The 22,369-nt window shown below is 39.9% G+C and overlaps 1 protein-coding gene across 1 annotated transcript in view; it reads right to left on the reverse strand.

Annotated features, from left to right (window-relative positions):
* Positions 1-22,369, reverse strand: part of CCDC57 (coiled-coil domain containing 57) — a 37,257-nt gene that overhangs the window by 13,297 nt on the left and 1,591 nt on the right. Inside the window, exons 3-5 of the mRNA XM_068413576.1 lie at positions 8,618-8,726; positions 4,988-5,122; positions 1,050-1,236 (exon numbers count right to left, since the gene is read on the reverse strand). Coding sequence (XP_068269677.1) covers positions 1,050-1,236; positions 4,988-5,122; positions 8,618-8,726 — 431 coding nt within the window. The remainder of the gene's footprint in view (positions 1-1,049; positions 1,237-4,987; positions 5,123-8,617; positions 8,727-22,369) is intronic.

Genomic DNA, 22,369 nt, shown 5'->3' on the forward strand with positions numbered 1-22,369 from the left:
GAAGGGTATCTCCTTAGCTCAGCCTTAGTAGACAGGACAAAGAAAGCTTGATAGGGGCAGGACAAAGAAACTGTGATAATGAACTGACCTTCCAGGAAAACAGGAGGTGGCAACAACTACACCTGGAACTGATGCCCTATGCCCACTTACATATCTACACCAAAAAGGTATAAAAAGTAACTCACTACCTACCCAAAATGAGTCTCTCTGCAAAAGCTTCCCTGCACACGATCTCCCAGACAGACCAGGCCCTCACTGGGGATGCCTGGCTGACTCCGGACTCAGCGAAGTGGATCATCTTTGAAGTGAGACATTCTTTTTCCATGGTCAATTAGCCCCACTTCTGAGAGCAGTTTGGTGAGTGTCGTACCAGTAACAACTCACATGATCTATTTATAGGTATGTGCACAGGTAAACGTTTGTAAGAAAGACATGGACCTGTTAAAGCAGGGGCCCATGAGAATGATCAGAGGGCTAGAATACCTCTCCTACGAAGACATTTTTTATGATGAGGGTGGTGAGACACTGCAACAGCTTGCCCAGGGAAGTTGTGCTGGCCCCGCCATTGGAAGTGTTCAAGGTCAGGTTGGACAGGGCTTTGAGCAATCTGATCTAGTGAAAGATGTCCCTGCCCATGGCAGGGGGGCTGGACTAGCTGATCCTTAAAGGTCCCTTCGAAGCCAAACCATTCTGTGATTCTATGATTCCATATACTTGCTTCACTAATTGGAATTCTGTAATAATTTCTAATATACATATATTTGCCTTACTCTTGCAATATATATACACGTTTGCTTTCCTAGGGGTAATTTTGTAGGGACTTATAGTGTGTGTATATATTTGTTTTTACTAATAAATAGTTTTGTAGTAATTTGTAATAAAGAAATTCTCAGAATCTCAGACCTCTGTGTGCTTGTGTATTGTGGAATCCTGAGAACCCCACAGTCACGATCTTTACACATCTGTGGGTCGGGTAGCCCTCATAGGTTATGACTGTGACCACTACACTTCCTTAACTGAATTTAGAGTTCTGTTGCAAGAGTTGTCACCTTGCTCTGCAAGCTGTCTGTTTTCTGTCAGAGGAAGAGACGACAACATCTGCTCATCGAGACTCTCCATTTCTTTCCTCATTTGTGCAATAGCAGCCCGAAGGTTCGCATTCTGCTCCTGCAGCTTTTTTATTTCCAAGGTAGGAACATCTTTGCTCAGAGAACTTCTATCATCATACTGAAATATCTGTAAGATGAAAGTACAACACAATAACAACCCTTCATTAATGAGCAACACATATTCTCTCCACAACACCACACACACAGATCCTAATACTTTCAATCCATGAACAGACTTGGGATAAAAGAACCATAGGAAGAAAAAAAAGAGATCTGGTTATTCTGGGGATTTGCCAAGGAAAAAAATTGCTATGATGAGAACCTGAGATGGGGGAGGAGGCACAGATGGGGAAGAGGACAGCCACAGAGGTGGCTCTGTCTTATCACTGTTGTTCTTTGAAGCGTGCTCTCTCTCTCTTCCACGCGTGGGTAACCCATCTCCTTAAAGAACTTACTGGCTCAACAGCAGTCCCCTTTCTGACCTGCCAAATTCTTGAAAGTGTCATTGGAGATCACTTGTTCACAAGGACATGAAAAGGCTGGACATCCTTTGCTAAACTGGAAAAGGGCAAGGAGTGTATGGATTACATTTAGACAACCTGGACAACGGACAACATCTAGAAAACCTCTGAACACTTCAATTCTAAAATAAGTAGCAATGTCTTCCTTTTGCGTATTAGTTAACAGATAAGCTAACAGCAAACAATGTAAAAGGAACATTTGTCAGAAAATGATTGAAGCTCTGCCTTCACAAAGGCCTTGAAGTCTGACTTTTAGAATTGTACTTGGTGGAAACATGAACCGATGAACACGTCATTCTTACAGATTTCCAGAACTGAAGAGGCTGACAAAACCCAGGTTGCCCAAGCTGCTTTAACTACTGTAAAAAAGCTAATTTATATTAGTAAAATATGAGCAGCTTGCTTATAGAGTAATGCATCCAAGAATCATTCTATTTCTTAAATTTTTGAAGGGGAATTGCTCAGTGTTTTTTTCATGGGCCGCACAGAGCCTTAAAGATTATCTTGGAGATTTACTTTGGAAAGCTAGTCCTGTGTGAATAAAGTGATGGCCTAATCGGGACAAGAATGTGAAATGTTCTAGATCACAAACTTTAAGAACTGCTTCACTCTGTTACATCAAAGGTTGCTAGCTCCAGAATCCAATTCTTGACAATAGTCAGATACATATGTTTAGGAAAAATATAGGAAAAAGGACAAATACGGCAATGTTTCCTCTCATGTGCCTCCTCAGTTTCCAAATTTGCAACTTTGGGGGAGGGAAGAAAAAGGAAACACAGATGTGACAAAAAAAAAAAAACCCACAAACACACAGACATTGATTAACATTCAGGAAAAAAAATCTAGTAGGACCAACGGGATGTAAGGACCAGGACATTAGGGTCCTGACATTATTTACTTCTGCTGTTTCTTCATTCAAAGTGTGACTGCACACGTTTTAAAAGAAGTTACATTAGACTGATGGCAGTGTATTATAACTGTGGTTTCATCCAGAGAATGCAGAATTTAGATTCCACCCCTGTAAAATCCTCTCTAGCTGATGGAAACATTTGTCATCAGCCATTTAAGAAATACAGATACTATTTGGTACAGAGTATTAGAAAGCCCTGCAATTGTGGAATATACACACCTACAGTTACTAAACATCCTAATTCACAGAGCATCCAGACCAGGCGTTTTTGAAAAGGAAAAGACCTACTAATGTGTTTGGAATATTTGTATCAAATGCTGCTAATTTATGTTTCTGAGCCCAAAAAATGTTTCTTTGTGTTCAACTCTAACCTTAAATTGTTGCAAAGCAGCAGTTCTGCCTCTTGAGAGGGAAAGGCAATCCATGAGGCCCTGCACATGGTGTCAGCAAAATAATTCAGTCTCAACATTAATGCCTTGCACAGCCTCAAGCACTGCTCCTTTTCTGCCCCCCTCCATCATTCCCCACTTTCTTCAGTCCCCTTATTCCCCCGTTTCAAGTCTGTTCTGTGAGTGTGATCTGAAAGTGCGACCTGGAACGCTAATGGCCTTCAAATTAAATTTCCCTATCGTAAAGACAACGGCTGCCCTACAGCCTCTTTCTCCTGTGGCTCTTTCTGCCCTAACAGTACAGGGTACGCAGAAGATGAGGATAATCTCTATTCTGCTTTTACAATCTCTCCAAGGCTGTTAAGGTGAGGAGAGGGGAAAGGGAGACTGAAAAGGCATGAAGGGAAAGGCATCAGTAGGTACCAATACATCATCCAGGTGTGTTCTGAATTTTGGGGCCCAAAACTTCATCTCGACCTGCAATATACGCACGAACCATCACAGTTTGAACCAGAAATACAACTGTTCCAAATTTTTGCTAGTGGAAAGAGTCTAGACAGAAGACCACATAATCATCCAGAACTACTGTAAGCAATCTTTTCTCATCTGTGCACTTGTATGGCATTATTAGTATGCTCCAGTCAGGCAGACATTACACAAGTCCTACTCAAAATCAGTTACAAGCAAGATTTTCCAGCCTGGTGTGTTTCACATCTCTGTTGCTTAATTAAAGGCCAAGAATGACTACTGCAATATTTCTAGCACCCTCACGGGGTCTCAGACCAATTTGAAGAAAGGAGTTGTATGCTGAAGATACTGTACTAGGGCGTATTTAAACTTTAATCCTTCTTGCCTCAGTCATCTGAACCAGCGGCTAGCCAACATACACTCGTTGTCTAAGAAGACTCATTGACACCAATGTTACCTATTTTAAACTTTCAATCATTTTAATTTTGTACACAAAAAATAAGAGAAAATGTTCTAGTTCAGAATAATAAATTTTTTTGTTGTTCATTTGTTTTTTAAACAATGGCCCCTCACACAAATCAGAGACAAAAATGGTTTTGCTAAGATGGGTACTGTTCACCCTACAGACCAGATGTGCAAAACAGAGACAGAGTATATTAACAACAGAAAGAAAAGTGTGACAATGAAGAAGTCTAGCCAACAACAGTAACAGTCAATTACAGTGGAAGAAAACAGTGAATGCGAACCATAAAAGAAGAACCCTCCCCAACCTTGATTCTCTTGGTATTTGAACGATCAATTTGCAAATCAGTCCAGTTTGAAATGAAATCGGGAAAACAACTTGCTGCATAGTAAGTCTTTGCTAGCAGTCTGCTTTTGCCTAACTGTGTTCAGGAAGTATCTTTCTGAATACAACACGTTCTGCATTCAGAAACCACTAGGCTTGCTTAACACTGCTTCTTCTTATCAGCTAGCTCTGATAATACACTGTTGAGCATCTGTAGCTGCCCAGCAGGGCGCACTGCAGCACACTCTTTACCTTCATTCTTTTACAAAAGACAATTTCCTAATGCATTATGCCTCAGCATGGCTTCAAACCAGCATTACGTTTGCAATTTTGAATGGCTTTTTTTTAACATATGTATTTTTAAAAGTAGCAATGAAAGGAAAGCTAGTTTGTGATACTAAAATAAAAGACATTATTTTAAACAGCTGACAAATTAGTATTTTGAAGCATTGCCTTAAAATTTTAACTTTACAACTTTAAAATCTACCCTGAATGGCAACTAACACAGAACATTCTAGAAATTAATTTTTCCCATTCTGATGTGCCATGTTGGTACAGTACATTGTCCTGCTTTGGAGCAACTGTCTACATCCAGCTTGCTACTTTTGTAGTGAGTAATGGATCAGAGTCATAAGGAAGCCTGTGACACCTATTCTATGTGTATTGTAGGCTAGATATGTCTATTTTGAATTAATCATATGAAACAGATGAACTGCTTACAAGAAGTCCAGTGGAAACAAGCCCTATAAAGTTGTCATCTCAGAACGAACTCATCCAAGTCAAGACATTAAGTGTTGTCTAACCTGTTTCTCCCCTTCAGGTAAAATACCGTGATTAAACGATGCTTGTATGTTCTGTTCTCTCTCAACAGTCAAAGCAGAATGAACAGTCTTCACTTCATGCAACCTGCAGTCTGTTTTCTGTATATCAGCTTCAACCTAGGACGTAGGGAAAGGAGGGAAAGCAGAGGACATCAGTGTCTCAAGGACAAAGGGTGTAGAGATTTTAAAAAAAAAAAAAAAAAAAAAAGAAAAGAAGGAAATCAAAGAAAAAGATATTTTAGATCACAGGACAGGTACTTAAAGCATATCACTTTTGGCTCTGTCAAAAACTGCCTTCACAGAAAAATAATTTGGCTTCATTGTCTCATCTTCAGTATGAGATATCGATAATGCTGATAAATCATCTCTCAGATGTGTTCCTATGCTACACCTATCGATGCCTATGAATCATTTTGGGAAGACAATGGTAAAATAAAACACCACAGTAAATGCCTGCATTCTAAATTTCGTAAACAAGTGTTTCCTCCGTACCCACGAGTTTACTAGGCAACTGGTCATTGCGAATTATTGTTAGCCCATTGTGTAATAGTCTCTAGACAATAAACATGTATTCCATTTTTCAGAAACAGAAGTTTGTGCGCTTCACAAAATAGGATTTTTTTCATACAAAAATCCTGAGTTTTCCAGGACTAATATCGTTCCCTTGATAGAATTCAAGCTGTACTGTAATCTCAAACACTTTGCCTGGGGCTGCTCTAAGAGGGTTCTTACCTTACCTTCATGTGACAGAACTAAGTTACCCATTTCAATTGTCTGCTTTTGAAACTCACATTCTCTCTTTTTCATTTCTGCATCAAATTCGACTAGCAGTTCCTACAAGGGGAGCAACAGACAGGCAACACTAGTACAATAGTACTGATGGAAACACTGTTATTGTCACAGGCTTTTTTAAACACTGTACAAGGGGTTTAATCATTGCATAATCTTTCTCTGCTCTAACAAGAATCAGAATGTGCTGAACAAAATCTATCATCTGGCCTATGGTAGGTCCCCTAACATGACTTGTACAGCAAAGGTGAATTTCAAGAAACACATCAGCCAAATGGCACCATTTGCAAAATAAGATCAGATTCCATAACCATAGGGGAAAAGAAAAAAAAAAGAAAATAAAAGAAAAAAAAAGCTTATCTTAAGAAAAAAATAAAAAACACCTTATAGACATTAAAGTTCAATTCCTTTACAGACATCTGAGCATTTGTAATAGGTCAAAGACTATCCATTAGAGAAATAACTGAACTTTCTTTTAACTTTTAGAGGAGCAGAAAATTACTATATCTCCACAGTGCTAAAAGTTGTGGGGTTTTTGGTTTGGGTTTTGTTGTTGTTGTTGGGCAGGGGGTGTGTTTTTTTTTTTTTTACTTAGCAAATGGGACTGAACAGCCTTGAGCTATACGAAAAGAAACGGAATTATTTCAGCCTTTTTTGCCACAACAAAGTAAAATTTTAAATATAAAATAACAAATATTAACAGAAGTTAAATTTATATTATAAGCACATGAATAAAGGGATATTGATTATTATGTACAATCTACTACAAGCAGTTAGAACATTCATTTTCTTATACACACACATATATATGAAATAAGTGATAAACATTTCACCCTTTCCCTCTATTTTTTCAGAATGACAATAGAAACAGTATTAAAGCACAAAAAGTGGTCACTAACAAACCACACCAAAAAAAAAGATTTTAAAGGTACGTCACAGAGACTTGTAATCAGTAGTCTAAGCTTTCTTGTTTAAGTTAAGCAAAACAATTCACAACTATTACAGGGGAAAGTTCTGGCTGCAATCAAGAGGCTTTTAAAGTGAATATCTGCAGAACTACTAAAAAGCTAAGAAACTATAGCCTTACTGAAAAGTTGTCAGAAAAATACTACCATGTTTCCACTCTGGAGATAAAGGGACAAGAGGGCTGCTGGGAGATAGGAAGCTATGAGAAAACTTTTTTTCCCCTGTATAGCTCTTGAATTTTAATTTAAAGGATAATAATTGAAACAGTCATGTTGTTTGTCATACTTGGGAAAACAAAAATCTGTTGTTAGAGGACTTTACATTTCAATCCCAAATAAGAACAGCATTACAGAATGGTCATTCTGGTGTGAAATTCCTCCAAAGAAAGACTGCAAGTTATTCAGAGTCCCACTCGTGGAAAGTAAAGACACCAGTGAAGACATCACTGAAGGAGTTTGAAACTCATTCTTCACAACACCTATGTTTTGTAAGTGTATGAAAAACTCTTCATAAGGCAGTCACGGATTTTCCAGAAATTAAACTGTTGAGTGAGCAGCCGTTCAGGTGCCTAGACTGATAAAGTATTTTAAAAAGTGTTTAAGAAGTACTACTTCCAGGAGTTCAATTGATAAATCACGATTGAAACTTGAGAAGAAGAGGATGAGGTCACAAGGGATTTTGGCTACTTGATGCAATATCATGTGTTAGGTTAATGGGAATGACTGCAAAGAGATCCAACAGCAAGCATGTAAGATGTGCTTCTTTAATTATAAGTCATAAACAATGGAGATACCACGCTGGAGGAGGAAAAGAAAGTTAGGAGAAATAGTGTGTATTAGATGATGTGCCCTTATGCTTGCGGAACAGGATTTAATCAACTTTATCATTACAGTTTAACCACACAACACACAAAGGTAACTCTAAATCAAGCCAGTTATCAAGTACTGTTCCAGTGAGAAGTGCTCATACTCCTTTGGGTAGGTTCATAAACTGTCTTTGGGGAGTTCATGGGTAAAAGACTCCTGGATGAAGATGGGTTATTTTAGCAGGACTACTATACTAAGGGCAGTGAGATTTGGATTGGCAGGTGTTGGGTGCAAGATGTAATTGCCTAACAATCTCTTTTACCACTTCCATTTAATTATATATTGGATTGGTTGACAGGCCAAAAATTAACCATTTTAGTTCTAATGACTAAACAGATTCATATGTAAATAATTAAGTCATTTTAATATCAAACACATTTTTATACAAAAACAAAGAATGAAGGTTTTGTTGTTCTTTAAAGTTCATAATATATATAGAGAGAGGTGGCATAATGCCCCCCTAAGGTATCACAGTTGAAGGTCAGACTTCACTGTTAGTAAGATAATGCTTTTATGATGAAATGACAGCAATATAAGAGGCAGAAGGGGGGAAAAAAAACCCAAACCTTGTAATTAGGGGTATGATAAACAACGTACATTTACCCATCTTGCCTTAAGGCTGCCTCTGCTTTCTAGATGCTGACCTTTCCTGAAGTTTCAAGGTTAACAAATTTAGCAGTGTGCTGTCTACATAAAATAATCTTACACAATCTCAGATTACTAAACACATTCTTAACAGTTCCTTACAAGGGGCAGCTGCCGGACAAGCAAAGCAATAGTTACTACACAATTAGTGCATAATTTTCTAAACCATCATTACAAATCTCATCAATTTAAGCAAAAAAATTAAAAAAAAAAAAAAACAAACCAAAAAACTTACACAACTACAGCAATGTTAAACCAGAACATTCTAATTTAAAAAAAAATTTGAAAAAAAGGATTGCTAGATGACACTGCAGCAACACAACATTGTTTCTCCCTATTCTTACACCTGTTTCTGACAAGCAAGCTCTCCTTCCAGTTCTTGGATTTTTCTCTCCATGTGATGTTTCAGGTTCACATATTCCTCATGCTGATGATGTATGTGACTGTTCCTAGAGCTATAAACAAAACCAAAACAAATTTACATTAAAGACCACCTCTAGTGACCTAAGGAGGCATACATATGTAAAATTTTTTGAACAATAACACATAACTATAAACACAAGATGCTATAATTTCCTAAAGAAACAGTCACCATAAAATTTTTTTTCATAAGTCAGTTGAAACCAATTATAACAGTATACGTCATTTCTCAAAACTATACTTCAAAAGTTAGTTGCATATGAAATATCAAGGATCTGCTAAAAAGTAGTGCAAGACTTCCACTTGAGTATGAAAGAGTTCCTCCTCCACCCAAAAATTTGTTATATAGGAAGAAATTGCAAAACAAGGGCTGCCCAGCAGGAATCTGAGCTTTTAGATAAATTTAAAAATGGAAGCAGCTCCTTATCTTTTCCTCTCCTCCCCCCAGTATTATTTGCTATCAACAAAACAAGTTTCTCTGAGATACAGTGGAAGAATACCAGTAAGGCCAGCATTTCAAACAAATTCAAAGAGCTGATACTGCTACCATGACCAGTAAGTTCTCTAATGATACACTGAACCTTTTCAAGCTTTGGATTCATCCCTGCAAGACTCAAAAGGCTCAGTGCAGTCGGTTACATGGCCAAACAGACCCAGACTGATATTGTGCAGTTCTGCAACCTTCTGATTACTTTCAACTCTGTATTACAGTTATTTTATGTAACCCAATGATCGCTGCATTTGGTTAGGTGAGATTGATCATAGAATAACTACACAGACAGAAATGCAAACAAGAACTGGATAGTCACAAACAGCTAAATGCATATTCACTTTCATATTCTGCTAGATTTTGCTTTTAATTTCCCACTTCACCTAAATTAATCTGAATCCTATAGCCAACACTTACACATATAAATAAAGTCTAACAGAAGTGTCGTCTAGACAGGCACTTTTACGCCTCCCTCGTTCATCCCACAATTCCTCAGGACAAGGCAGATCAGAAGAGTAATTGCTGTACTGCTCAGTCATCAGTATCCAGCTCGCTGTGGCAAAGAGGCAATGCTGGGTGTAAAAGACTCAAACTCCTCCTTCCATTCCCAAAGGATATGTTCCATATAAAATTCCTGAACTGGCTTTAAATTAATTTGCGTATGTTCCAGAAACACAGTAACAGCAATCTGTTAGTGACCTTTGAGGAATTCCAGATCCATGTGCAGATCACTTCTAGTAACTAAAAAAAAGTTATTTAAAACTTATCCAGCCATCTCTACATTATAAATGCAGTTGACCCAGAACACTTTACAGCAGCTACCATTTTAAACAGAGGATAATCCCAAAGATACTGTTTTATCTGAAGACGGTAGTTATATTAAAGATGATGTGCAGATAGATCCCAAGAAATAAGCATTTATTCCCCTCCCCTGCAAAGTTTAGAAGTCTATACAGAATAATAAAAATTAGTGAGAATGGCCAAACTAAACAAGAATATTACTTTAGCTATCTTCATCTTTTAATTGGTTGCATTAGTCATAAATCTTGGTCCTGTGACTGGATATACCCCAACAGACTTCTTTCCTTCACAGAGGCCTATCAGAGAAGGTGGGACAAAATGCATTTAAGAGTGCACAAACCCAACTGCTATCATAAGATTAGCTTGCAATGGCTTAAAATAGATGAAAGGCTGAACCGTTTGTGCTGAATCCATAGCATGATATAGCAATTAATGTCAGTAACCTTAGATAATATCATTGACAATGGCTGATACCATTAGCATTTGTCTCCTCACATACACAGAAGACACGTGCATCTTGATATAACTCACAGGAGACATACCACAATACTTTGATTCATCTCATTTTCCAGAGGTGTTTCAGTGCCCAAGGAAGAAGCATTTCCTTCTGACAAGTCCTCTTCTGCTCCCCACACTATGTTTCCCTTATAATCACACCATCTCCACCCAGTCATATCGCCTCCCCAACATACACCCTTGTAAATTGTGTAGGGACACGCTGTATGTTTAAGAGCATCTTCACTTTCATTTAATGCTATCCTTTCTCTAACGTTGCCAGAAATCAGACAAGTCACTGTGGAAACCAAGATACAGGAGGTATAAAGATGGCCCAAATCTCTTTTATTAGCCCTCACTCTGTTCGTGTTCCAGATGTTCCTCTGTCAGAATAGATAATCGTATCTCCATGCTCAAAGTGCTCTCTACTGTATGAATGATGTTACTGCTTCATCTCAATCCAAATATGTCTTAGAGAACCTAAATTTCTCTTTTCCTGCATACTATTCTAAGGAAGTCACATGTCACCTGCAAAACCGTTCCAGCGCTAAGTTATGTTCTTCAATGTGTTGTCGATAGTGATAATGAAGTTCACGTGTTTTTCTTGTTTCCTTGACAAGCCTTTGCTTCACTTTACCCAGCTGTACTCTCAGATCACTAATCTCTGCCTGTTCAGCATTTTCAGATGTTTTCAGATGAGTGACTGGGACATCATAGCATTCTAACTATCTCTCTCTTCTAAAATTCTTAGATTATGGACAAAATCTTCTTTTAATTTGTTAAATTTTTCATGCGTGTCTTGGAGATGCTTTTTGACATCTTGCAGCATTTTCTTTTGACTTGGGAACTGGCAAGCATGTAGCTCTTTTCCTTTTTTTTCTCTTCGTTGAAGGAGATCATTTAGTTCTTTCTCCATTTGTAACACTACTATAAATCTGAAGCTGACAGAAGACAGTTAGGACTTATAACTAACACAAATCAGGTATTTCATCACTCTCAATCTACTGCATAGCTGAAAATTAATTACCAGTGAATTTTAAATTGTAAAGTTTCCTGGACCATCAGACATTGGCCACTTCTAGAAGCAGAATTTACTTCTGCTTATACTCCTGCATTGTCCAGTGATAAAACTTTCCAAATTATTTATGAAACGCCACTAAATTTTGGGGTGGGAAAACATAATTTTATCCTATCTTTATACAGATTGAAAATAGAGGCATAAAAAGTTTTAGTCACTGTAAACTGCACGTAGTTCTTTTTTCTTGAAGACACTTATGACAAGTCAAGTCACATCACAGTCCAGCCTTCTCTTATATCAACAATATTAACTGCTGTGTCCCATTTCTCTTCTCCTCCTTCAATTACTCACAGGATTACAAAGCTACTTTTCTGCCCACAGTTAAACCCACCTTGAAGTTACTTTTCAGAAAGGCCAACAGGTATGAGGAAATAACTGTATTTCAGTAACATATTCACTGTATCTTTAAAACTAAAAAGAAAACAAACAATGTTGTGCTTTTACTGGTAAAATGCTTTATCTGCTTCGCTTTCATCTCTTCCTATTGTTTATCCTCCATATTTCTCTCATATGTAATTATAAACTTTGTAGAAGAAAAAACATTGTCTCTAAGCACCATGGTTGCTTTAAAAAAAAAGAAAGAAAAAAAAGAAAAAAGATGGTAATTTCTGCTCATGTCTCTCCAGAGATTTTCCCAAATCTCTGGAGTCAATACAGCTTCTCTCACTGTATGGTATTATTCTGTGTCAGTGGTTACAGATAATCCCATCTGGATAAGCACAGGGATGTAGAGAACAAATCAGACAAGCATGCCTTTCAAATAGTGGCTCTTTAATCTCTTTAAATGGAAGAGAGATTTCCAGATCAGCAAACATGATGCAATATCTCTATGCCAAAGGATGCCACAATTTAAACACCATCTTTCTTCACAAACTAACTAGACAACTCTAATTCTCCAGGATCAAAAAATGAGTCTCTGATTGTTGGATGTGACAAGTATAAAAAAATCCAAGCTTGCTCTTTCTACCTACACTGAGTAACAAACACTGCTAGAGGACACAATGATCTGGTGGCCTTTCAATTCTGCTGGCCTAGATTTCACATTTATCCCTAAGGCAATTAAAATAAAATTATGCTTTCTCTTCATATTCTGCTTCTTGTTGGCAATCTTCAAATCGTGCTACCATGTAGAAAATTGTCTAAGTAGTATCTTCTTCATTTGGGTAAGGAGAAATAGGTGTTTTTTGTAAAAGTCACTGTCATGGATATTCATGAAAGGAAATCCCTGCCTCCCTGCCTATAACATGCAACGCTAAGAAAGATTTGTTCTTTCTCTGTCTTCCTTTCAGCTACTGTTGCTCCAAATGCATCTGATGGCTACCACAGTTAAAAAGACTAACTAAATCTGACTTCCTTCCCCCCTCCACCCAAATCATAAAAACATTAAAGAGAAAAAATGCCTATGAGATGCTTTCTGGACTCAAGGCACTGAAAGAAACTATGCTCAGCCTATACCCAAAAGTATAGTACTCAAAATACTTTTGTAAGTGCCTTTTAAAAACCTGACATACGCTTCATTAGCAATACATTATTAGACATGTAAAGAATCAAAAACAAGACCACAGCTCCAGCCTATTACTTCCTTGAAATCATCAAGCTGAAGTCACAATTTTTCTTGGAAAGAGGTTGTTGAGAAAAATTATACTTCTTTTACATCTCTCTCTACAGTTATGTTAAAATTAAAAGGCACCACATAGTTTCCTATAAAAACAACCTTCCTCCCTATCTCCATATATCTCACTTAAATTAATGGCACTGGTAAATTGAAAGTGGTATCCTGAGGTGAGTTTGGGTTACATATAACAAAGGAATCATTCATTTCGTATAAAAATATGAATGAATGAGCCTTCCTGTATTTGTAAAATATTGCTTTCCATCACAGAGAGCTGTATTTCTTAGAAATGCAATTTAATAGGGGAGAAGGGAGCATTTTGCCTTTGATAGCAGCAGTATTTATAATTGCAAGGTAGTTTCAATAAGTACCATAATGGAAATAACAGTATATTTTTAAATATAAATTGCACCAATTGCCTGGACGTCTTACAGTCAAAAGAAGAATACTAAACCTATATATGATGATATCAAAAGATGACTTAGGAAAGAGCATACATATAAGTAAAAGACAGCCTCTTACAAGCAGCACAGCTTACCCGTACAACCCAAACAGCAAAGATACCCATTACAATCCAACCACTTACTTCAAGCACATCCAGAAAGAGCTGATTGATAGGTACTCCTGCTCCCTTGCATAAGGGCCTAATTGGACTCACATCAGCTTCTTTACCAAAGGAAAATGGTGGCTTGGCTGTAAATCACACACAATTGAATGCGGTTGGCATATCTGATTCAGTGGAGATTTCACGATTGTTACCACTAAAATGCTACTTCAACAAGAAGTTAGATGCCATATTTGAGCTAGCAGCTTTTCAACCAAACAAGGAGAACAAGGTGATGCTGAAGAACATTTCAGAATAATACTTGAAAACCTTCAGACTTCCATACGACCCCTATTTGTCAGAGGTGGAAAGCTTTAAGACTTTGTTCAAAGTATAAAGAAGCTGTACTCCTCTCTTCCTTGCTATTCTTATAACATATCCTTATTGTACCAAGCATAAGATGTGCATAACAGACCAGCAGAGCTAATAAACCGGGATTGCTTCTCTTCCTTTCAAAACCACAGAAAAGAGCATGAGAAAGAAAATACCACACAGCCAGTATCAGTTAAGTATCTCTAGCCACACCTGTTTTCCTTGATGAAGCAGTAACAGACAGAACCAAGACCACCTGAATATTAGCACAGCTGTGTCACTATGTGCTGTGAGTCATGATGAGACAAGCAATCAGCATAGGCCACAGCTACACTGTTCAGTAGTTGTGTCGTAGCATTGCGGTGGAAAAAAAAAAAAAAAAAAAAGGAAATCATGTCAACACAGTTCCAAGAAAAAGATGGTGACAACTGGTGGTACAAGTTAGCATCACTTCTGTACTGTCTCTTTACCGCTAGTGGCTGGTTTGCTGTTTACCTTACAAGTAAGGTCAGACATATAAAACAGCAAATACACATAGTGCATTATACAATCCGATCAGAATAGATAAAATACAGCAGAAGCTGGGGCATAGGATAAGGACCAATAACATACAAGAGAAACCTGGGATGTCAGGTACTGAGCAGGGACACACCTCTGGCAAAGTATGGGGTGGGCTATGCCGCAGGGTATGTGATAGCCTGATGTCAGGCTCTGCCATTATGCAGGACAGACAGAAGAGTAGGAGGCATAAGGGACTGCATAAGTAAAAGACAAGGTATGGTCGGAAGAAACAACCGCCCCTGGGACTGAGAAATGGGTACATATTCTAGAGAGGGTCCAGGAATGTAAATAGAGGGCAACACACCATGAGGAACACTGACACTGAGTCCCTAGAGCAAGTATCCTCAGGAATGAAAGGAAGGGACAGCCACACGGATGGAGGAAAGGAATGCTACTGGCAAGCCAGGGATCAAGCACGCTGCAGGACTAGAGGTTTGTACGCCTCAAATGCAGAGAGGGAGAGAAACACACAACGAAGTGAGAGCAAAAGAAAACACTGACAGAGGAACAGCCAGCAGGCAGGAAGCAGATCCCAGGAGGAGGGTGAGAGGTCCCAAAGAGGGCCCAGAGGGTCAGATGCTCTGAGGCAGAAAAGCAGACGGCAGGCAGACTGCTGAGGTCAAGTCCTTTAGAGGAAGGCAGTGGAGAGGAGCACACGGTCGCACAAGACAATGCTTGGGACTCAGAGGCAGCACACAGAGTGCACCTGGTAGCAGAAAGGGTGCAGAAAGACAGCGGATCCCCAGAGAGAGAAAAGGGTGCAAGACGCACGGGTGCAGCACCGGGAGCTCTGAAGGACAAGCTGCGGCACAACTCGATGCCGTGCGGCCGCTGCGTCTCCTCATGGCGCCCGCGGCGCAGCCCGGTCGCGGCTCGGCTCCTCCCGGCACGAACCCGCACGTCCCTCCGCTCACGGCCGCAGGCCGCGCCGCACGGGAGCCCCGGCGGGCAGTGCCGGGCCGGGCGGCGGGCCCGTCTCCATGGGAACCGCGGCCCAGCCGCGCGGCCCTCCGCTTAGCCCCGGCGGGCCTCCTGGCGAGCACCGCTGGCGCCCAATCAGCGCTCTGCCGGCCCCGGCCGGCTCCGCCCGCAGGCGCTTGTTCGCCCGCCCCGGGCCCAGCGCCAGACCCAGCCCCCTCGGCCCCGGCCCCGGCCCCGGCCCGCTCAGCACCGGCCGCGCGGCTCTCCGCTCGAGCCGCCTCCTGCTCCGGCCCGAGCTCTCTGAGGGATCGCCAGTTCCCCTCACTGCCCCCCTTCTTGCTCAACAAACCAGCACGTCTCGGTTCCTCTCACCGCATCCACTTCCAGGCACCTGGTATCATATTCTTTTCCTCCTATTTTCCCCATTTCATCCTCGCCATTAACATGCAGCAGCCCCGCCTCCACGTTCTGTGAGCATGTGCACACTCCTTTGTAGCCCCGGTCTCTTGTAGTAACACCTCCTTCTCCCAAAACACAACTAACCCTTGTTTCATACTCCCAAATCTCGTTTTCTTGTTCACTTGTCTTCCTATACATTTTGTTCATCAGACTGTTTAGTATTACATGATTTCTCACAAGCACAGACCAGGAAGGAGAGTCTTGACCTGTGATTCTGTGACCGATTTCAAGTACAGCTGTTAGGAATGGGAGCAAACAGGACACAAACTTCCCATTCTCTCCTAACTCCCACTGCACCATGTGAAAAACCTTTAAAAGCTTATAAAACAAGCTCAGACCAACTGCAACACGAGGTCATGCAGCACAGATAAATAAGTTCTGCTACCGAGGCATTTAATTATTAAAAAATGTATCTATCAACTAATCCAGACTGCACTGCCTACGTGAGACTGAGGCAGACGTAACACATGAACCGGACGTAAGCGTGATTCTCCCTTAGTCACTCTAGATGACTTGCTTGTCTGGAAGCCATGAGGCAAACTTCCTGTAATGCTGTCTCACTTTCTTGTGTTTCTGAATGATATAAACGGCTTTGCCAGATGAAAGACTTTTCAGAAACCTGAATGCTGCATGAATTATATCTGAAGTACACTAATTTAAAGAAAATAGCATGTATCAGTACCTCTTGTATATCTTTTCTTAGGTTATCAGAAGAGAACTGTTACTTCCTAACTGCACATCATCTAAAGAAAGGAGGGGTTTATTTCCATCAGTAACCATTACTGAAAATTAAAATCAGAACCAATGATTTCACTTTTGAAATAAATCAAGTTTCATTTAGCTACATGAAGTGTATCTACATATAATTTTCAGAACGCTACAATTACTAAAGGGATTTCGTTCATTTGTTTATCTGAATCACCTCTGGTTTAAAATACAACAGTGAAATCCAGCCTCAAATGATTTTCCAAATGTGAGCACACAAAACTTACAGTGCAAGTCCCAGCATAATTTATACGCTGCAGTGGGCCTCTCAAAGGACTCATTAGAATCATAGTAGGTAAATGTCTGAATCCATATACCATGCTGACTGGTGGCATACTCCTTTTCCTTATGTCTTAACCCAGAGCTGCCTCACCTATCAACCACATTATGTTTTGCAACCCTTCCTCACCGCCCCCCTTTCAAATGAGCTGTCATCTTCTCCAAGGTACCTTCAGACAGTCCCTAGTCATGTAGTTAAATGTATGTTCGTTCCCCAAATGAGTAACTGATGGCCTCTAGTGATTCAATAGTGCCCAAAATGGGAAAATTTTAATCTTAACGGTGAGTCAAAAAGATTACAGTCTACACAACATGGATTTGGGGATCAATGCAGAAACCTACATACACCTAAAATAAATGCAGAAAATGTCCTCGTTTCATAGATGGAAATGAAAGGAAACCTTTTTCCCTTTTAGCAAAAATGAACAGGAATTTAGAAGAGAGACAGATTTTCTGTTCTTATCAAACACTAGTGAGTTCAGTAAGATTTAGGCTAAAGGTAGATTTCAGCCACCTTTAGAACCACTTTCAGAGTCACAACTTCTGAAGACAAGTCTTTGGCCCCATCAGCGTACCATGAAATAGCAGCACTTACAAGCAGCTTCACAAAGAAAGAAAAAAAATGGACCCACCCTCTGAAAATGCTGCATTTTAGAGAGGAAAAGCAGGGTATATCCTGGCTACAAATATACCACTAGGCTCGAAAGCACTTTGAAGTTTCCAGTCCAAAGGCTATGTCCAACTCATCGTGGCCCAACTCCATAACAAGACAAGACCCAGGATTACACAAACTATTTATCCTTCCACCCTCATTTTTGTTTCTATGGAAAAGTAGTGCCAAGACACAGGCCACAGGAGAGCCATGGCACACTCCAAAGATGCTCACCTGGACAGAGGAACAGATTTATAAGGAACATCATGCAGGGACTCAGTAAGTGAATACAGACATAGTCCAGCTTGATGAAACATAAAAATTAGAATGTGATTCAGAAAAGTCTTCCTTTCAAGTGCAGTTTTCCTTCAGATGAATAAACTTATTTCCACAGAACCCCAAGGAATGTATTCGGTATACAGTATACAAACAATAAATACAAAAAAAATCAGAACTAACATTTTAAAGATGATCTTCGAAACAGGAGTGGCCTACTTTACAGCTTGCAAAGGACTCCAGAGGAATTTTTGATCCCCTCTGAAATTTGGGTGCTGTTATTTAGGAACTAAATTAGACATTTAAATTCCACTTTCATTCAGGCTAGAAGAATTTGATTTCCATGTCTCTCTTTGCCACGTCTGCCTGTACAACAACTGTGGGTTCATATTTTTGAAGACTATATACATCTTCATAGGTACTGTTCATGTTGCTCAACTGCATCTTGAGAGTCATATAAAAAGACCTTATTTTCATCCTTGTTTTAGAAACAAACTAAAAATTACCAAAACCTCAACTCTGAATATTACTGGCCTCTGCAATGAAGATCTTACAAGGGCTCTTTGTACAACATGATCTGCTACATTTACCTTTTGAATCAAAGGCAGAGGTGTATGCATAGCACAGTGCACAGTTAGCCACGTATGAAACCACTTGAAATGTTCTGTGTTACTGTTAACATTCTAAAAAATACTGCAGTGAAAATCCACAATTAATACAACAGACTCCATTCAAGTGCAAATAAGAAAACATAGCCTTAAAACCAAAATATCTGTAAAAGCTTAATAAGAATAAATGTTTACAGGCATTTTTAAGGTAATATTTGGGACTCACCTACAAACTGCAGGCACAGCAAAGCGTACAGCTGGAATTTGGAACAGGAAGCAGCAACCACTCAAAACTGTTACGATACACAGAAGCATTTCTACAGTTCAGGAAGTGCTAGGGAAGACGTTTGCCATCAGAAGCCCTAAGTTCCAGAGCAATGAAGCTTTGTCCTAATGTCAGCTACCCTCTTCCTATTTATACTCCATAACAACAATATCCCAGTCACTTCTGCCTTTTTGGAAGCCTGGGCAAAGAAGGTCAGGGAAGATCAGGCAAAAATTTCCAGCACTGACTGTCTTTACTCGTGTGAATAGCAAACAGTTATTGGATTCACTACATCATTCTATTTTTAATGGAAACAATCTAGGAATCTCATAAAGCTCAACAGAGGAAAATGTAAAGTCCTGCACCTGGCGAGGAATAACCCCATGCACCTGTACAGACTGGGAGCAAGCCAATGAATTGTCCATGAGCCAGCAATGTGCCCTTCTATTCAGTACCGAGAATATCATTAGCCTTCCTTGTTGCAAAGGTGCAAAATAAAAAATAACAGACAAAGCCAAATGACATATGTAAATAAAGAACACACCAGAATACTTATTTATTTGGAAACTAGTAAGGAATTACAGAGTGAAGGACTTTTTAGTGGTGGTGGTGGAATCTAGCATCTACTAAGTATACCATGATGACATTATACTTTCCTATTAAGAATCCCCTTTAGCAAGAAAATAAACTGAGACTTTTACCATCTACTCTGGACAAAGAATTTTTATGATTTAGTGATTCCTCCTGAGTTCGACAACACTTTGAGAATATCTGTAGTAAGTGGCATAGTTATAGATGAATAATACTAAGATGCAGATTTAAACTTAGTTACAACTGTAAAGAACTTTTCAAAGTTCTTTTCATAGTTAGATGTGTTTTGAGTTCTCTTTGCTGCACTTTAATATTCCCTCTACTCGTAAGTGTACTGCAGCATTAAGCTTAAACACATGCAACATAACTCCACCTAACAGATAAGGGTTTTGTGCCTTCATCTCAGTTCCAAGTATTTCTGAGGTTATCCAGACCCTGTGCAGGCTTCTGCAAGCACAGCAACCCTGTGTTCTGCTCACTTACACTACTGCCTTGTTGAATGCTGATTCAAATCCAACAATCTGGATGCTGATGTTGGGGGATGTCATTTACCCTGGCACGTCATCCTTTACGAACACATCTCTCAGAAAATGCATTTTTCAAAAACAATAGGAGCTGTCAGCTACAAAAGTGAGACCATAGACCACCGGTCAGTTTTCTCAGCAGCTGGTCTATGCCTACGGATGTCCACTTCCGAAGAACAGACCAGCTGTGGTGACACTCTTCTGCCTCTAGGAAAAAAAAAAGCCAGCACTGACCTCCTAAATGGTGTGAGTGTTCTACAGCTGAACACTAACAAGAGAGCATGTGTTGTACTCTGCTGACTAGGCTGCAGAGAGATGAAGGCTTTCGTAAGGGCAATGTTGACAGATGTGAAGGACATACCAGTCCTCTTTTTTGTCTTTTTAATGTTTGGTTAACACCTCTTTCCTTATCTAGCCTCTTGTATAATTTGAGTAGCTATAAGAGATACTGATGGTTTACGTATTTTCACAGAATCAATCAGGTTGGAAGAGACCTCTGGGATCATCGAGTCCAACCATTGCCCTAACACCACCATGTCAACTAGACCATGGCACTAAGTGCCATGTCCAGTCTTTTCTTAAACACATCCAGAGATGGTGACTCCACCACCTCCCTGGGCAGCCCGTTTCAATGTCTAATGACCCTTTCTGAGAAGAAATGCTTCCTAAAATTTTGCCAACTTCACTTTCACTATTACTCCTCTCCATTCCTAGGTACCTCTGTCCCTCCTGAAAATATCTTCACAAATTACATACCTCTAAGGTTTTTATTAAAAATTCTACTGGTGGCTATACATTTCTATGATGTAGGGATTCAAGTAAAGTGGAGTAACAAAGCAGAAGATTTTGCAGGATGGAACTGTCCTCTCATTAAGAAATTACAGTCAGAGGGTGGAGTCATGACAAATAAAACTGCCTCCCTCTCAAAAACTGTAGGAGTTTTTCCAGTCCTTTGGGACTGGCGATGGAGATCATACTTTTCCTAGAGAACCAAGATTACCTGTGAAGACACGTAAAAATGTCTTCAGCTGCTAGACTCCACCAGTTTTGCTGGGCCTTAGGCACTGCACTGCTTGCTTCAGAAACTCCACAACAATCAGTGGTTTTTGCTCTTCTGCAGTTACCTTCATCTAGCCTGTAAGCAAATGGCCTAAATTCAGTTAATGGTAGACAATCAAAAACTGGTTTTACTGATCTTTAAGATTAGCAATGTATGTCTCACTGGCTGTATGCTGTCTACCCAAAACAAACCACCCGACCTTGTTCATCTTGGCACATTACTGCAATGAATCCCTAAGCAGGTACAAATCATACTACAGCAAAACTGAATCAAAAGCCAAAGTAAGCATAATGTGCAGGGAAAAGAAAAAACTTCTACGGTGTCAAAAGTTTCAGATTCTCCCTCTGTATTATCTGATTTCAGCGAGTAGCTTCTAAAATATTGTAAGCTACTAATCTGTGCAACACCATAGCTCTCACAAGACAATACCGTACCCTACCTATCCTCTTCTAGTTAGAACCCTACCTCTGTGTATCTCCACACAGTTGGTAGGAATCATAGAATCATTTAGGTTGGAAAAACCCTTTAAGATCATCAAGTTCAACCGTTAACCCAGCACTGCCAAGTCCACCACTAAACCATATCCCTAAGCACCACATCTACACATATCTTAAATACCTCCAGGGATGGTGACTCCACCGCTTCTCTGGGCAGCCTGTTCCAATGCTTGACAACTCTTTTGGTGAATAACTTTTTCCTAATATCCAATCTAAACCTCCCCTGGCGCAACTTGAGGCCGTTTCTTCTCATCACTTGTGACTTGGGAAAAGAGACCAATACCCACCCCGCTACACCCTCCTTTCAGGCAGTTGTAGAGAGTGATAAGGTCTCCCCTCAGCGTCCTTTTCTCCAGACTAAACACCCTCAGGTCCCTCAGACGCTCCTCAAGGTCTTTCTTGTAGCGAGGGATCCAAAACTGAACACAGGATTCAAGATGCGGCCTCACCAGTGCTGAGTGCAGGGGGACGGTCACTGCCCTATACACTGGATTGTGTGCTGTAAGCACACAAAGGAGTGGAGCACCTACTGCTGTATTTCCTAAGCCCTGAGTAGCCTAAGGAGTGCTACGTTCTGTACTGCACTTTAGAAGCCCATCACAACTTATGTGGATGCTAAAAAATAGCAGTATCAACACACACTCAGTTTTATAATTCAACATTTGTATGAATAGCAGTAGAGCCACAGCAGATCAGTGCAGAAAGCTCACTCCACCTGGATGTAAAAGGAGAGAGATCTCCAGCAGGCATATTTGCAGGCAGCGCTCCCTTGGTAAAGGATGCGGAGGGAAGCCTGTAAGCTTTCTGTAGAATGCACAATATCAAAAT

Source organism: Nyctibius grandis, chromosome 15 (genome assembly GCF_013368605.1).
Source record: "Nyctibius grandis isolate bNycGra1 chromosome 15, bNycGra1.pri, whole genome shotgun sequence".
NCBI classification, from domain to species: Eukaryota; Metazoa; Chordata; class Aves; order Nyctibiiformes; family Nyctibiidae; genus Nyctibius; species Nyctibius grandis.